Source organism: Chlorocebus sabaeus, chromosome 19, assembly GCF_047675955.1.
Source record: "Chlorocebus sabaeus isolate Y175 chromosome 19, mChlSab1.0.hap1, whole genome shotgun sequence".
Classification (NCBI taxonomy): domain Eukaryota; kingdom Metazoa; phylum Chordata; class Mammalia; order Primates; family Cercopithecidae; genus Chlorocebus; species Chlorocebus sabaeus.
Window position 1 is genome coordinate 26,832,034 of NC_132922.1, and position 18,307 is coordinate 26,850,340.

Sequence of the window (18,307 nt, forward strand, 5' to 3'; positions counted from 1 at the left end):
CGCATCTCCAGGAAGTGCTTCCGTGGAGCCATGCCTGGCTCAGTGCAGTACACCATGGCTGTGGGTTAGCAACTGACCTGCGTGCTGGGCTGTGTCTGGTGCCCCTCCATACCCTTGCCCTTGCCCAGGTGCCTCTAGCATCTGATGACAGCCTGGGGAGCAGGCTCCTGCAAAATCAGGTGCACAGACAACTCCCACGGGAGCCTCGAGCCTGACAGAGGTACAGTAGGCATCCCCTGAGCATGAGTTGATTCCTGGTGGGCAGGATCAGGCTCCTAGACTGACTGGGGGGAATTTTCTTGTATCTCCCCAGGGAACAGAAGGCCAAGAGGAACAGCCAGTGGGTACCCACCCTGCCCAACAGCTCCCACCACCTGGATGCCGTGCCATGCTCCACGACCATCAACAGGAACCGCATGGGCCGGGACAAGAAGAGAACCTTCCCCCTTTGGTGCGGATGTGTCGCTGCGCTCACCCTCCGCGCTGATTCTCCCTTAGTTCTCCAGCACATTTCAGTCCCCTCCTCCCCAGAAAAACACTGCTTTGACTTTGTGCTCCCCACAATGCTACAGTACCTCCTCCTCTTTGAACTGCTGTGTTTCCCTGACCTCCAGGACATTGTCTGTAGCCTCCTTGGCTCTGTCTGCTGTCACCTTGCCGTGTCCTCCTCACCTCTCTGGCCCCTCAAGTGGAGTTACTCGGGGCGCAGTCCTTGTGCCCTTTCTCTGCCCTCAGTTTCACACGAGTGGGTCATAGCCAGTCTGACGGTTCACATGCCATCCACATGACTCCCACTGCGCCACCACTTCCCAGAGGCTGCTGGAATAAACCACCACAAACTGGTGGCTGCAAGCAGTGCACAGTTCTTCCCTCACAGTTCGGGGGCCCAGGAGCCCGGATTTGGTTTCACTAGACCAGATGCACGTGTAGACAGGGCCGTGCTCCCTCCAGAGGCCCTCGGGGCGATTCGGTCCTTGCTGCTTCCAGCTTTGGGGGCTGCCACATTCCTGGGCTTGTGGCTGCCTCACTTCAGTCTTGGCCTCTGTGGTCACGTGGCCTTCTCTGTGTGAAATCTCCCTGTCTCTCTCTTAAAAGGACACTTGGTGATGTAATTTAGGGCCCTTCTGGTTAACCTCTCAGGATCTTTCACTTAATCGCATCTACAAAGTCTCCTTTTTGGCCATGTGAGGTGACAGTCATAGGTTTTGGGGATTAGGCTGTAGATGTCTTCGGGGTCTGTTTTTTACCTCTGTGGTCCAGACTTCCTCAGCTGCCCTCACCCCCTCAGCCTCATGCTGCCTGAAGACTTCTCCATCTCGGTGCATGGAGATCCAGCCGTCTCCTTGCTCAGGCTGTAGCTTTCTTTCCCAAGGCCTGGCTTTTCCTCACACAAGTCCAGTCTCTCCAGGGTCCCACCCGGGACTGCCTTGGCCAGCCCCCCGCTGCTCTCCCTGGGGTCTCTAGCAGCCCCTGCCTCCCCTCCCTGTTGCCTTCTCAGCTCTGTAGCTGGTGTGTCCTCTGCTCCAGGCATATCGTGTCACCTCTCCACGCAAAATCCTCCAGGCTCCCCATCACCCTCGGAGCAGAAGCAGGAGTTCTCACTGGGGTGCCAGGCCCAACCTGGTCTGGTGCTGACACTGCCACACTCTGCCCCTGCCACACTCTGCCCCACTCACTCTGCCTCAGACCTGAGATCGCCCTCACTGCTGTCAGACCTCCCAGAGCTTCTGCCCAGCAGTTGCCTCTGCTAAGGTTTAGCCCATTCTCCTTCCTCCTCTCTTTCCTTTCTTCTTTCTTTCCTTCCATCATTTCTCCTTCCCTCCTTCCCATCCTTCCCCCTCCTCCTTTTCCTTCTCTCTTCCTTCCCTCCATCTCTTCTTCCCATCCCTAGTTGACTGTCCCCTTCTCCCTTAGAGTGGCCACCCCTTTCCTCCAGCACCCCTACCCCTTTCCCTGTCTGTTTCCCAGCGCATTCATGCCTGGCACTCAGCTCGTTTCTCTCTCTCTTCCATCTGCCTCCCAAGATCGCTGGGGCCCTTCTCAGCCCTCTCCATGCTCCCAGATGCCCTTAGGTGTCCTCTGTCCTCCAGCTCCATCTCACCAACCTGCCTGCCCAACTCTTCCCTCTTTATCTTCCCAAAATACTCAACTCCATTGCTTGGAATCCTCCTGGGACTCCCTCAGGGCAGTGGCCAGTTTGCGTAGCCTGAGAGGAGAACTGTGGGTGCTTCGACACCCGCTAGCTTTGCAGAATCCCTGACCACTGCCCCCCATGGAATCTGTGCTCTGTGGTCTGTTTGTGCGTTCTCAGCAGTTCCTCCATTCACCTGCTTTGGTCTTACTGGAAAATTTCCTCTTCTGGAAATGCTCTTCTCCTTTCCCACAGCCTTCTGTGAAAGTCCTGCCAAATTTCAGGCTTAAATATCCCTTTGCAGGACATCTGGGTTTTGTTCCAACACTGCCCGGGTCGATCCTATTGCAGACAGACTGGTGCTTGTCATTTATGGACCCACCTGTCCCCATTAGACCGTGGCCCCGGGACCCCTGCTGCCTCAGCTGTTAGCTGATAAGTGGCCATGTTCCCCAGATGGGTTTGCAGAGGCCTGCTGTGCAGAGAGGGAGGCTGAAAATTTGCATACCTAGGGCCCTGGCACCCTCACTGACTGTTGCTTCCATTTCACTTTCAGCTTTGATGACCACGACCCAGCTGTGATCCACGAGAACGCATCTCAGCCCGAGGTGCTGGTCCCCATCCGGCTAGACATGGAGATCGATGGGCAGAAACTGCGAGATGCCTTCACCTGGAACATGAATGGTACAAGGCAGTCGGGCTTGGCTGGGCCTGGCCCCAGCCCCTGTGTGTTATGTGGGAAAAGTCCCCTTTCCTACCAGCTGCCTGTCAGGCAGATTCTGGACCTGACACGCGGGACATTGGGGCATAGTTTTGGAGGGTGTGGGCTCTGGGTTCAGCCCTGGTTCTGTTGCTGTTCACTGTGGGTTGGGCATGTGAACTTCGGACTCCTTTCCCCATACTGAGGTTGGTTGGCCCAAGGGGCCTGGCATGGGAGGTGGCTGGTCTGCATAGCATGGATGATGATGACAATGCCACTCAGACCTAGTTCAGCCCCCGAGCCCTGCACACACCTGCCTTGGGTCCTGTCCACCACCCTGCTTCTGCTGTGTGAGGCTGCATGTGTGCCCCGTGCCTCTCTCCTCCCCTAACTGGTCATCTCTTTAGATATCCTCACTCTGTAAGTCCTGGGTCAGATGCCATCTCTTCTGGCTCTTCCTGGGCTTCCAAAGCCTGAACAGAACTCAGTCTTTGTGCAGATGTAGACAGAAAGGTTAGAAGGGTATGCATCCCAAGTGTCTAGACTGCTTATCCCATCTGGGAGGGAGGATCATGCATGCATTTATTTTCCTATTTTTTTCTAAGTCTGTTAGAATGTATTTTTGTTATTTTATTTTATTATTACTGTTTTTTTAGATCTTGTTGAATACCAGGTTTTTTTTTTTCTAACTTAGTGTCTGTATCCTGCTGAATTTTTATAATGAACATACACTTTATATTCAGACAAAATGCAGTGAATATCATTTTTATTTTATTTTACCTATTTTATTTTATTTAAGAGACAGAGTCTCACTCTGTTGCCCAGGCTGGAGTGCAATGATACTCTCATATCTCACTGTAATCTTGAACTGCTGGGCTCAAGCAGTCCTCCTGCCACAGCCTGCCAAATAGCTAGGAATACAGGCATGTTCCACTGTGCCGAGCGTTATTTTTAAATGGGTGAATGTTTAAAATCATCAGACTCTCACCACCCGAATAATGTTTTCAGTTTTACCTTTTCTCTCTGTCAATTCCACATGCAAACATATTTAACACAGTTGTCACTATAGAGCAAGTCTTGTTTTATTTTTCTTCACTTGTCCTAAGTATCTTTCTGGTTTCTCTTTTTTTGTGGGGGGAGATGGAGTCTCACTCTGTCGCCCAGGCTGGAGTGCAGTGGCGCGATCTCAGCTCACTGCAACCTCCACCTCCTAAGTTCAAGCGATTCTCCTGCCTCAGCCTCCTGAGTAGCTGGAACTACAGGCACCCACCATCATGCCTGGCTAATTTTTGTATTTTTAGTAGAGATGGCGTTTCACCATGTTAGCCAGGCTGGTCTTGAACTGACCTGAGGTGATCCGCCTGCCATGGCCTCCCACACTGCTGGGATTACAGGCGTCAGCCACTGTACCCAGCCTCTTTGTGATTTCTTTAATCTTCAAACAGTGCAGCATTTTCTACTGGGTTGAGGTACCTTTGTTTGCTAAAACACCCTCTGCTGTAGACATCTCCACAGCAGATAACATAGTTGCAACATTTTTCTCTCCAAAGGGAGGAGAGTATGAGTGGTTGTGGCTGCCTTGAGCTTTCTGGAAGGATTAGGCTGCTTCCTTTGGTCATCCCCAGGCACTCGGCATGCTAGGCCTGAGTGCTAGGACTACCACTTGCTCACACTAGTGCCAGGCCTGAGTCCAAAGGCTTCTGCTTAGCCCTGAGAAGAATGCCTGAGAGCCACGTGCCGGGTGCCTGTTCCCTAGGTCCCACAGGTCAGCTGGTGAGCGGGGATGCCAGGGAGAGGAGACATGGGTGAGGGGGGACACTGGCAAGAGACTCCAGGAGGTTGTATTGAGTATAGATGGGGACAGGTACAGTTCACTGGTCATGTCCCAGAACGGGGACAGGACAGCCCATGGGGACCAGGCCACCAGCGCTGCACAATGCCTGTTATCTCTGCCAAGCTCCCCGCTTATCTCTGCTGGCCCACATCAGAGTTATTTGTTAATTCTTGTCTCTCCCTCTCCATTTCAATCCTTTAAGGTCAGGGGCCTTGTTTTTCATTGCCGTTTTTCTTCTTTTTTTTGAGATGGAGTTTTGCTCTTGTTGCCCAGGCTGGAGTGCAGTGGCACAATCTCAGCTCACCACAACCTCCACCTCCCAGGTTCAAGTGATTCTCCTGCCTCAGCCTCCCGAGTAGCTGGGATTACAACCATGTGCCACCATGCCTGGCTAATTTTGTATTTTTAGTAGAGACGGGGTTTCATCATGTTGGTCAAAGTGGTCTTGAACTCCTGACCTCAGGTGATCCGCCCGCCTCAGCCTCCCAAAGTGCTGGGATTACAGGTGTGAGCCACTGTGCCCAGCTGCTGTTTCTCTTAACATAATCTAGCCCAGCATAGGAATTTAGTTGTTCACATTGGATCAGTCCATGCTCTGTCTCGTTACGTTTCTTTGGGCAACACATAGAAAGTTCCGGTTTGTTTATATCTCCACCCTGTTCCAAAAAGCATGTAAGGAAGCTTACCATAAGTACACTGGGCCCAAATGACTAAAGCAAATGAAAATGGAGTGGTTAGGAAAAACTGGATAAAGAAGAAATGTTCAAGTTGAAGAGGGAGCTTGTACTCAGATTTTATTTGGTGAACATTGCTGGGAATTGGGCGTGGCTCTGGGCCTTTTTAGAACCAGGCAGAGTGAGACGTGAGGATCATTTGCACACTTAGTGTGGTCAATGTTAGTAGCAGCCTGTGGCTCTGAAGAAGTAGAATCACATGTGGTCCTAGAATCTGAGATTTCCTACAGCCCTCAGGAAGAGGGCACGGTATAGTAAGGAAGACCAGGATCATCCATGAACTCCACAGTGAGTTTCACTGGGCTGTTCCTCCTAGGAGTCCTCATGTAAAATATGATGTCCACTGAAAGTAATTTAGAACACAGTCTTAACTGGTGGAGAACCAAAATAGTGTTGTTCTGCGAACTCTTCCTCAGCTCTGGGTGGCATTTGGCGTTTGTAAGAGCTATGATTCTTAACTGGTGGTTAGAAGGCCACCAAAATTGTTACTGATTTGCTTTGAAATTTCAAATCATCTTAAAGGTGGGCATGAGAGTCTTTATCACAGAGGGATTAAATATGTAAAGTAGCATTACTGGAGTAGCATGAATGAAGTGTATGTTCTTTAGGCCACCTTCAGAATCAGGATTGGCCAGGCGTGGTGGCTCACACCTATAATCCCAGCACTTTGAGAGGGTGAGGTGGGAGGATCACTTGAGGCCAGGAGTTTGAGACCAGCCTGGCCATGATGGCGAAACCCCATCTCTACTAAAAATATAAAAATTAGTCGGGTGTGGTGGTGCACGCCTGTGGTCCCAGCAAGCTGGGAGGCTGAGGCACAAGAATCGCTAGAACCCGGGAGGCAGAGGTTGCAGTTAGCTGAGATCGTGGTGTTGCACTTCAACCTGGGCGATAGAGTGAGACTCTGTCTCAAAAAAAAAAAAAAAAAGGAATCAGGATTTTTCTCAGGTTTCTGGTAGGTGTTGTGATGCGTTTGAGGTTATCTTCTCTGAAAAGGACTTGAGGTAGGGCTTCTCTGAATCACTGGTGAAGTATGGTGTCACCTGCCTTAACAGTCTGCTGAGGAAGGGAAGCATTAAAATCCTCCAGAAAAGATGAGCTGCCTAACCAGAACACATGCAGACATAGATGCCATCTTTGACCACAAGGGGAACAAGGGAATCGCCTCAGGAAGAGGTTTGCGAATCTGTCTTGGCACACAGGCAAAGGAGTGATTAGGGTCCTGAGTGTCTACACTTGGCTATAGAAGGCAAGTTTTTAGAGATTTATATCCACATGCTTGTTTTGGACTCTAAAAAATTAAATGAGGCTGAGCACAGTTGCTCACACCTGAGACTGAGGCGGGCAGATCACTTTAGCCCGGGAGTTCAAGACCAGCCTGGGTGACATGGTGAAACCCCATTTCTACAAAAATTCACCAGATGTGGTGGCACATGCCTGTGATCTCAGCTACTTTGGAGGCTGAGGTGGGAGGATCACTTGAGCCCGGGAGGTTGCGGCTTCAGTGAGCTGTGATTGAGCCACTGCACTCCAGCCTGGGCAACGGAGTGAGACCCTGACTCAAAAACTTTTGTTTGGCCGGGCGCGGTGACTCAAGCCTGTAATCCCAGCACTTTGGGAGGCCGAGACGGGCGGATCACGAGGTCAGGAGATCACGACCATCCTGGCTAACACAGTGAAACCCCGTCTCTATTAAAAAATACAAAAAACTAGCCGGGCGAGGTGGCAGGCACCTGTAGTCCCAGCTACTCAGGAGGCTGAGGCAGGAGAATGGCGTAAACCCGGGAGGCGGAGCTTGCAGTGAGTGAGATCCAGCCACTGCACCCCAGCCTGGGCAACAGAGCAAGACTCTGTCTCAAAAAAAAAAAAAAAAAAAGACAACTTTTTTTTTTAAGTTAAAAAAAAAATCAAATGATAGATTCAAGAAGCCAAGTGAAGCCCATTATGATTAACCCAAAGCAATCCATGCAAAGACACATCATAATTAAACTTCTGGAAACTCAACACAAAGAAAAAAATCTTGAGAGCAATCAGAGAAAAGGACAACTTACCTGTAGGGAAAAGACTGTAAGAATAATGGTAGATTTCTTTTCTTTTTTTTTTTTTTTGAGACGGAGTCTCACTGTATTGCCCAGGCTGGAGTGCAGTGGCGCTGTCTTGGCTCACTGCAAGCTCCGCCTTCCAGGTTCACGCCATTCTCCTGCCTCAGCCTTCCGAGTAGCTGGGACTACAGGCACCTGCCACCACGCCTGGCTGATTTTTTTGTATTTTTTAGTAGAGACGGGGTTTCACCGTGTTAGCCAGGATGGTCTTGATATCCTGACCTCGTGATCCGCCCACCTCAGGCTCCCAAAGTGCTGGGATTACAGGCGTGAGCCACTGCGCCCAGCCAAATGATGGTAGATTTCTCATGTGAAACTGGAGGCTAGAGGAAGTAGCATGATATTTTTCAAGTACTGAAAGAAAAGAACTATTAATCTAGAATCCTGTACCCAGTGACAGTATTGTTCAGGAATGAACGATATTGGACGTTCTTAGTCAACACATTCTTAGATGAAAGAAAACTAAGTGCTGGGTGCAGTGGCTGACGCCTGTATTCCCAGCACCTTGGAGGCTGAGGCAGGCGGATCATGAGGTCAGGAGTTGGAGGCCAGCCTGACCAACATGGTGAAACCCCGTCTCTACTAAAAATACAAAAACAATTAGCTGGGCATGGTGGTGCATGCCTGTAATCCCAGCTACTCGGGAGGCTGAGGCAAGAGAATCACTTGAACCCAGGAGGCAGAGGTAGCAGTGAGCAGAGATCACGTCGCTGCACTCCAGCCTGGGCGACGAGCGAGACTCTATCTCAAAAAAAAAAAAAAAAAAAAAAAAAATACACGGACCTAAATGAAAATGCAGCATATCAAAATTTGTGGGATAAAACTAAATACAGCAATGCGGATTATCTGTAGCACCAGTGCGTACATTAGAAGACAGGAAAAGCTTTCCTCAAATCGATAATCTAAGCTGTCATCTCAAGAACCAAGAGAAAGGAAACAAAACCAAACTAAGCAGAAGGAAGGACATTTGAAGAGCAGAAATCAATGACATTGAAAACAGAAATCAAACAATAGAGAAAATTAATGAAACCTAGCTGGGTCTTTGAAAGATTAATAAAACTGATGTTTTATTAATCTTTGCCTCCAGCAAGGCTGACAAAAAGAACGTAACTTACCAACATCAGGAATGAAATGGGATGTCACCACAGACCCTGCAGATATCAATACTGTAAACAATTCTGTAAGTTTGACAACTTACACAAAATGGATGAATTCCTTGCAAAGCACGAATTAGCACAACTCATCCAATATCAAATAGATAATTTGAGTTGCCCTGTAACTATTAAGAAAACAGAATTTGTAATTTTAAAACCCCCAAAAATGGCCAGGCTCTTACCTGTAATCCCAGCTCTTTGGGAGGCTAAGGTGGGAGGATTCCTTGAGGCCGGGAGTTCAAGACCAGCCTAGGCTAGCAGGATCCCATCTCTAATTAAATTTTAAAATATAAAACATTATTTTTAAAAAGGAAAAAAATTCTCCCCCCAAAAATTCTCTGGGCCCATATGATTTCACTGGAGAATTCTATCTATCAAATGTTGAAAAACGAATTAACACAAATTCTACACAATATCTTCCAGAAAATGGGAGAGCGTACTTCCTAATCAACTTTATAAAGCTCCTATTACCCAGATACCAAACCTAAAGACAGTACCAAAAAAAGAAAAATACAAACCAATATCCTTTATGACTATAGATGCAAAATCCTTAGCAAAATATTGGGAAATAGGATTCAGCAATATATAGAAATAATTATATACTGTGACCAAGTGGGATTTATTGCAGGGATGGAAGGCTGGGTCAATATTTGAAGCTCAATCAATGTAATCCAGCGTATTAACACACTAATGAAGAAAAATCACAGGATCAGATCAGTTGATACAGAAAAAACATTTTGTAGAACTCAACACCTGATGATAAAAATGCTCAGAAAAATAATAGCAGGAAACTTCCTCCATTTAATAAAACATCTATTTAATACAAAAAGTCCTGTCGCTTATTTTTTTTTTTTTTTTTTTTGAGACAGAGTATTGCTCTGTCACCCAGGCTGTAGTGCAGTGGCATGATCTCAGCTCACTGCAAGCTCCGCCTCCTGGGTTCACGTCTTTCTCTTGCCTCAGCCTCCCTAGTAGCTGGGACTACAGGTGCCCTGCCACCACGCCCGGCTAACTTTTTGTATTTTTAGTAGAGACGGGGTTTCACTGTGTTAGCCAGGATGGTCTCGATCTCCTGACCACGTGATCCACCCGCCTCAGCCTCCCAAAGTGCTGGGATTACAGGGGTGAGCCGCTGCGCCTGGCCTTCTGTCGCTAACATTTAATGGTGAAAGGTTGCATGCTTTCTGCCAGAGATCAGGAACAAGCCAAATATGTCTGCTGTCACTATTCTTATTCAACATGGTGGAAGTTCTAGCTAATCCAATAAGCCGAGAAAAGGAAATAAAAGACATGTAGATTGGAAAGGAAGAAATAAAATCCTATTTGCAGATGACATGATTGTCCTTGTGGAAAATCCCAAGGGCTCTACAGAAAACTTGGAGAACTAATAACTGAGTTCCCCAAGGTCACAAGATACAAGGGATACAAGGTAAACATACAGAAATCCATTTTATTTCTATATACTATTAATGAGTACCTAGACACAAATTAAAAATACATTACCATTTATCATCACTCAATAAAAAAAGGAATACTTAGGTATTAATCTAATAAAACATGTACAGGACTTATATACCAAAAACTATAAAACACTGATAAAAGTAATTAAAGAAGACCTAAATAGGTAGACATATCATATTCATGGATTAAAAGACTCTAGATGATGTCAGTTTTCCCCAAATTGATATACAAATTTAATGCAATTTCTATGAAAAATCTCAGCAAGACTTTTTTTTGTAGGTATAGACAAGATTGTTCTAAGATTTATATGGAAAGGCAAAGAAACTAAAATAGATAAAGAAATTTTTTTTTTTTTTTTTTGAGACGGAGTTTTGCTCTTTTGCCCAGGCTGAGGTGCAGTGGCATGATCTCAGCCCACTGTAACATCCCCCTTCCGGTTTCAAGCGATTCTCCTGCCTCGCCTCCTGAATAGGTGGGATTACAGGCGCCTGCCACCACACCCGGCTAATTTTTGTGCTTTTAGTAGAGACAGGGTTTCACCATGTTGACCAGGCTGATCTCGAACTCCTGAACTCAGGCAATCCACCCGTCTCGGCCTCCCAAAGTGCTGGGATTATAGCAGTTTTGAAAAAGAGTAAAATGGGAGTAATCGTTCTACCCAATCTCAAGCCTTACTATATAGCTGCGATAAGACTGTGTGGTGTTGGTGGAGTGACATACCATGATGGGACAGATCCACACAAACGTGCCCTCCTGATTTTTATAAAGATGCAAATGTAATTCAATGGTGGAAAGACAGCTCATTCAACAAAATGGCACTGGAGCAATTAGACAATCATAGGCAAACAGGCTAGGCACAGTGGCTTATGCCTGTAATCCTAGCACTTTGGGAGGCCGAGGCGGGTGGATCACCTGAGGTCATGAGTTCGAGACCAGCCTGACCAACATAGAGAAGAAACTGTCTCTACTAAAAATACACAATTAGCCGGGTGTGATGGCGTATGCCTGTAATCCTAACTACTTGGGAGGCTGAGGCAGGAGAATTGCTTGAACCTGGTAGGTGGAGGTTGCCGTGAGCCAAGATCACACCACTGCACTCCAGCCTGGGCAATAAGAGCAAAACTCTGTCCCCACAAAGCAACAAAAAAAAGGCCATGGGTGGTGCTCACGCCTATAATCCCAGCACTTTGGGAGGCCGAGGCGGGCGGATCACCTGAGGTCAGGAGTTCGAGACCAGTTTGACCAACATGGAGAAACCTCATCTCTACTAAAAATACAAAATTAGCTCGGCGTGGTGGTGCATACCTGTAATTCCAGCTACTCGGGAGGCTGAGGCAGGAGAATCACTCAAACCCGGGAGGCTGAGGTTGCTGTGAGCCAAGATCACACCACTGCACTCCAGCCTGGGCAATAAGAGCGAAACTCTGTTTCAAAAAAAAAAAAAGGGCAAAAGACAAGAAGAGAAACTTCATTAAAGAAGTTATACAGGTGGCAAATATACCTTGAAAAGCTTTTCCACATTTTTTGCCTTAGGGAAATGCCGATTAAAACTACGCTGTTATTCCACATCTATAAAAAGTGGTGTCAGCATCAGATGCTGGTGAGGATGTGGAGGAACTGGGTCACTCATAAGCTGCTGGTAGGAATGTCAAGTGGCTGGAAAACTGCCCTGGAAAACAGTTTGGCAGTTTCTGTTACAAACTAAACATGCAACCAGTGTACCTGAGCATTTATCCTGGAGAAATGAAGACATGTTTATACAATAGCCTACGCATGGATGTTCATAGCAGCTTTATTTGTAATAGCCGGAAACTGGAAATGACCTAGACAGCCTTCAGTAGTGAATAAAATGTGGCCCCTTCATACCACAGAATGTCACTTGGCAGTAAAAGGAAGTGACAACCTGGATGAATCACTGGATACAGATACAGTCCTATATCTTGACTTTTTTGGAGGAAACTGGGCACAGTGTGCATGGAATTTCTCTGTGTTGTTTCTTGCATCTGCAATTACTTAAAAATAAAAAGTTTCATTTTAAAATGCCCTGGGCAGTGTATTCACTGGGTGTTTACCCAGTGCACCTGAGGTTCCTGCTGTTGCTGACCCGCGGGCTGTTAGGATGCTAGTCCCCAGTGTGTCTTTAGGGCAGGGAGGAAATAGTGGGGTTGTGGCAGACCTGCTTCTTGATGGAATCCTGCTGTCTGCTCTGAGGGAATTTTTCCTGGCTTTTTCAGCTTATCCCTGCAAGGCGTCTTGTCAGTAAGATCTGGGCGGAGCAGGGAGAGAACGTTGACTGAGGGGACGTTGCTATGGTCTGGCTGGCCACAGATGGTCCCTGTGAGCTCCCATCTGGTACAATTACTTTTCCACGAACCGGGATCTGTAGGGACCTCCACACTTGTGACCTTGTTGAGGCCCTGCTGCTGCTACTGCAGTCAACAGGCCTGGAAATTGCTATGGCTTGGCACAGTGTGTTTTGCTCACATGAGGCCTGGTATTGGGCCAGCCTCTGTGCCATCACGTCTGCCATCAGTTCAGCACAGAGGGGAGTAGAGAGGTGGCACGCAAGCTTCGATGTGCCTTTGCTGGCCTTGCCCGGAGCATCTCATTAGTTAGGATAATCTCATGCGCCCACCCAGCTATGAGCAGAATGGGGGGAGTGTTTATGGCCATGACCACCCCCAGGGTATGGAGCAGGAGATCTGTGCAGCATGAGGGCTGGGGGCCTGCTAGTCATGTGCTCCCTCCTTCCACTCCCAGTTTCCAGGAAGGCCACCCTCAGTGCCCTGGTTTTCCTCTTCTGCATCCTGAGATGTTTGACTTCGAAGAGGAAGGGGTGAGGGAGGCCGGTCCATGCCCAAGCATGGTACAGTTTGTTGGCATCCCTTCCCTCTCCTGATTTCAGAGAAGTTGATGACACCTGAGATGTTTTCAGAAATCCTCTGTGACGATCTGGATTTGAACCCGCTGACGTTTGTGCCAGCTATCGCCTCCGCCATCAGACAACAGATCGAGTCCTATCCCACGGACAGCATCCTGGAGGACCAGTCAGACCAGCGCGTCATCATCAAGGTGGGTGACTTCTCACCCAGCACTGGAGCCTTCCTGGCCCTCAGGGTGGGTGTCATCATAGAGCACTGAGGGTACAACAAGGCCTCCCTCAGCAGAAGCCCGTTTTTGGGTTCCATGTCATCTGGAAAGTCGTAGCAACTGGCTTTGCTCCCTGCAATCCCCCAGGAAGGGAATAGGCTGAGTTCTCATAGTAAAGTGTTACATTCTGGACACATTCCGCGGGTGCCTCTGAGGCACTGCCAGGCTCTGAGCAAAGCTCAGAGGTCTAGAGAAGGTGAAGGCAGCTGATTGGCTGGGCCAGGCTGAGCGCTCCAGGGTGACCTAGTAACCCAATAAGATGCTGCCTTAGCGGCCATCTTACAGGTGAAGAGGTAGGTACATGGAGAGCTGAGATCACCTGTGGACGTTTGGTCAGCTGAGAAGTGGTGGGGCTGGCAACCGGACGCCGGCCTGCACCCTGCAGAGCGTATAGCATAGTCCTTGCTGTGCTGAGGCGCCACTGCCAGACTATGCCTTGAGGGTGAGGGGAGCTTTGAAAATAGGAAGATATAAGAAGTAGGTGAAATTGGCACATGTGATTACTCTAAAAAGGTCAGTGGTTTGGTTTGATTTGATGCTGTGCCTTTGGCTTCCATTTTAGAAAAACATGAAAGCTTTCATTTCTTTTGGGTGTATATCTAGAAATGGAATTCCTGGATTGTACGGTGTTTAGTTTTTTGAGGAACCACTATACTGCCTTTCTCAGTGGCTACACCCTTTTATATTCCTACCAGCAATGCACAAGGGTTCCAATTTCTCCACATCCTCACTGACACTTGTTAGTTTTTCTTTTCTTTTCTTTTTTTAAGACAGTCTCGCTCTGTTACCCAGGCTGGAATGCAGTGGCATGATCTTGGCTCACTGCAACTTCCACCTCCTGGGTTCAAGCAATTCTCCTGCTTAAGCCTCTCGAGGAAGAGCTGGGACTACAGGCACATGCCACCATGCCTGGCTAAATTTTGTATTTTTAGTAGAGACAGGGTCTCACCATATTGACCAGGCTGGTCTCGAACTTCTGACCACAAGTGATCTGCCCACCTCGGCCTCCCAAAGGATTACAGGCGTGAGCCACCGTGCCTGGCTGGTTTGCCAGTATTTTTTTGAGGATTTTTGCATCAACACTTATAAGGGGTGTTGGTCTGTAGTTTTTCTTTCTTGTAGTATTTTTTGTCTGACTTAAGTATCAGGGCAATAAGTTAAAGAATAGTTTGAGAAGGATTGGTATTAGCTCCTATTTAAATGTTTGGTAGATGAACGGGTGCGGTGGCTCTCGCCTGTAATTCCAGCACTTTGGGAGGCCGAGGCAGGTGGATCACCTGAGGTCAGGAGTTAGAGACCAGCCTGACCAACATGGTGAAACCCCGTCTCTACTAAAAATCCAAAAATTAGCCGGGTGTGGCGGCACACGCCTGTAATCCCAGCTACTCGGGAGGCTGAGGCAAGAGAATTGCTTGAGCCTGGGAGGCAGAGGTTGCAGTGAGCCGAGATGGTGCCACTGCACTCCAGCCTGGCCGACAGAGTGAGACTCTGACTCAGTCAATCAATCAATCTTTGGTAGAATTCACCAATGAAGCCATCAGGCCTAAGGCTTTTCTTTGTTAGGAGGTTTTTGGTTATTGATTCAGTCTCTTTACTTGTTAATACCTTTTTGAGAAGAATACAAATTTGTTTCCCAAAACTTGTTTCAGTTTCACATTATAGCCAGCTAGGAGGAAAAGAAGGGACAATGTTAGGAGGGAAGTGGGGTGAGGATGGGAGCGGCAGCAAGCACCTGGCCTGTGTCCTGTGTCCTGAGTATGGTCTGCTGGCTCTGGAGGGCAGCCCTGAGGGCTCCACTCTGTGCTCCTCTTTGTCTTGTAAACATGTTGAGGATGAGGCCATGTGGGCTAACCCACCCAGCCGTGTGGTTCCAGATGACTGGGATTGGTCATAGACAGGGTCCTCATGAAACCTGACTGGCAGCTTCCCTTACTTTTTCTCAGAATTGAGCCCATTTTCATTGTTGTTATCCTGATGGGGCCTGAGGAGGAGCCATACAGGAAGTTGCCCAGCAGCTGTAATCCTCCTGGGGCTGTCCCCTGCCCAACCAGAAGAGGCTTCCCCAGTGACCCTCTGACTTACCTGTGATTCCCACCTGCAGGATGGTGGTAGCTGGCAGGTTGAGAGACCGCCCTCAGCCAGATTTCCTGCTCTGCCCTTTGGGTCAGACCAGATGTCACAGGGTGGACACAGCTGGCCCAGGGAAGCCTGTGTTATGTGGGACAGACTGTGTTTTTCAGGCCAGAGGCCTCCTGGGCACCGTGACCCTGGGAACAGTGACCTGTCTTAAGAGGAATAGACGGTCACACCCAGGATTTCCCATCTATAACTTGGACTCAGAAGAGCTGGGTATTTCTTTCTTTCTTCCGTCCTTTTTTTCCATGACTCACTGCAGCCTTGACCTCCTGGGCTCAAGTTATCCTCCCATCTTGGCCTCCTGAGTACTTGGAACTATAAGCACGTACCACCATGCCTGACTAATTTTTAAATTTTCTGTAGAAAATGGAGTCTCGACTGGGCACCATGGCTCACACCTGTAATCCTAAGACTTTGGAGAGCCGAGGTGGGCAGATTGCCTGAGCTCAGGAGTTCAAGACCAGCCTGGACAACGTGGTGAAACCCCGTCTCTACTAAAAATACAAAACATTAGCTGGGTGTGGTGGCACACGCATGTAATCCCAGCTACTCTGGAGGCTGAGGCAGGAGAATTGCTTGAACCCGGGAGGTGGAGGTTGCTGTGAGCCAAGATTGCACCACTGCACTCCAGCCTGGGCGACAGGCTCTTCCCATCCCACTGACTCTGTCTCAAAAAAAAAAAAAGAAAAGAAAATGGAATCTCACTGGGTTGCCAACTCCTGGCCTCGAACTCCTGGGCTCAAGAAGCCCTTCCACCTTGGCCTCCCAAACTGCTGGGATTACAGACATGAACCACTGTGCCTGGCCAGAGCTGGGCCGACCCGGGTGCCAGACCTTGGCTCCCAGGCTTTTACATGACTGTGTCCCCCACCTGGGACTGTTCTCCCCCAGGGAGCCACATTCCTGCTCCTGGGGTACATTCACTTCTTCCTAAAGGCCACCTTCCTTCCTGGCCTCTTGACTTCTGAGGACATCCGTCTTTGTCTTGATCCTGGAACATGACTGAAGGAAAACAGGAATCTTTGGAGCCATGGCACGTGAGGACCATCTCTCTCCTCAGAAAGAGTGCCTTAGGTTGGAGCGGCCTCTTACAGATATTCTTGGCAATGCTGGGACCAAAGCCCAGGCCTGGCTGCCCTTGTCAGGGCACCTGGCCCAGGTCGGCTTTGCCCAGTTCCAGCAGGGGTTGGCAGGTAGGAGAGGAAGCTGGGGACATGGTGCTGCTGAAATCTGAGCCATCAGACCCAGTGGCACTGTCCAGGCCCTGTCAGGAGAGTGCATGGGGTAAGATGTGAGTCGGGGCTGGGGGAGGTGGGCAGGGACCTGGCCCTGCTATGCACCTGCTTGGGAGTCCTTGCCCTGCCTTGGCTCTGTGAGTCCACCTGGAGTCTAGCGCTCCTCACTACCCCACCAAGGCCACTGCCAGATGGCTCCCTCCCTCCTTCCCTGCCTTCCAGTAGAGGTCTCAGCATGGCAACTCAGCCCGTATCTCTTTTCTGCCTAAAATACCGCAGAAGCTTCCCACATCCCTCTGTGGAAGCCAAACGCTTCCAAAGGCCTCAGGGCCCTAACTGCCGTCTGCTCCAGTCCCTCGCCACCCTCATCTCCTCCCGTTTCCCCTCACTGGGCCGACCCGGGTGCCAGACCTTGGCTCCCCAGGCTTTTACATCACTGTGTCCCCCACCTGGGACTGTTCTCCCCCAGGGAGCCACATTCCTGCTCCTGGGGTACATTCACTTCTTCCTAAAGGCCACCTTCCTTCCTGGCCTCCTGACTTCTGAGGCCAGCCCGGACTTTCTGCCCCTCCCTCCCTTTCCTCCCTGGCACTCCCGTGCCGTCTGGCATACCACATGCTCACTTAACTTACTTAGTGTCTGTCAGTGCCCCCACCAGCATGGCTTTTTTTTTTTTTTTTTTTTTTTTTTGACACAGAGTCTCATTGTGTTGTCCAGGCTGGACTCGAACACCTGAGCTCCAGTGATCTTCCCACCTCAGCCTCCCGAGTAACTGAGACGACAGACATGCACCACCTCACCTTTCTCAGAGCAGCCTTTGGAATGTTTGTCTCTCTTGTGCCTCTCCTTGGTAGACACACAGTCTAGATTTTGGAATAAATGAATGTGTTAGTGACTGAATGACAGGGGACAGGCAGCTCCATCCATGAGCCCAGGGCAGGGAGGGCTTGCTGGGTGGGAGCCATGTGCCTATGGTCCTATGGAGTCCTGTTGGGTGGTTCCATGGGCTGTCTGCTGCTGCATGCTCTTTTTGGACCCAGCACCCACATGGTTTGCTTGGCATTAGATTCCAGCTGGGAAGGGCTAGTACCTCCTATTCCATTCATCATCAGGCGTGGGCATATGTGGAGATAGCAAAGGACATGGGGGCCTGACTGCAGGCCCCATTGCCTGGCTGCATGCCCTGTACAGGATGGTGCAGCTCTGCCCCTTGGCTTCCTCCCTCTGCGTGAGGATTCCTTGATTCCCAGAACAAATACACCCTGCCCATGCTAGGATTCCTGGAGGCAAATGATTCAGATGGTTTCAGACAGTCCTAAGTGCTGTGAAGAAAATAGGAGAGGTGCCAGCATGGTGGCCCGCAGGTATAGTCCCAGCTACTCAGGAGACTGTTGGGGGGAGGATCTTTTGAGGCCAGCCTGGGCCAACACAGAGAGGCAGCAGGGAAGCCTGCGGGGAGCAGAGGGCTCAACCACAGGGTCTCTTCTCTGCCCAAAACACTTGATATATTGCCTGGGCCTTGTAGAGACCTTATCTCTACAAAACAAATTAGCCAGACATGGTAGTGCCTATCTGTAGTCCCAGCTACTCAGGAGGCTGAGGCAGGAGGGTCCCTTGAGCCCAGCAGTTCAAAGCTGTAGTGAGTCATGATCATGTCATTGCACTCCAAC

General features: G+C 49.2%; 1 protein-coding gene across 2 annotated transcripts in view; it reads left to right on the forward strand.

Annotated features, from left to right (window-relative positions):
- Positions 1–18,307, forward strand: part of SMARCB1 (SWI/SNF related BAF chromatin remodeling complex subunit B1) — a 41,962-nt gene that overhangs the window by 13,060 nt on the left and 10,595 nt on the right. For both annotated transcript variants that reach the window (XM_007975112.3, XM_007975113.3), the window contains exons 4-6: positions 314–451; positions 2,688–2,815; positions 13,022–13,188. In XM_007975112.3, coding sequence (XP_007973303.1) covers positions 314–451; positions 2,688–2,815; positions 13,022–13,188 — 433 coding nt within the window. The remainder of the gene's footprint in view (positions 1–313; positions 452–2,687; positions 2,816–13,021; positions 13,189–18,307) is intronic.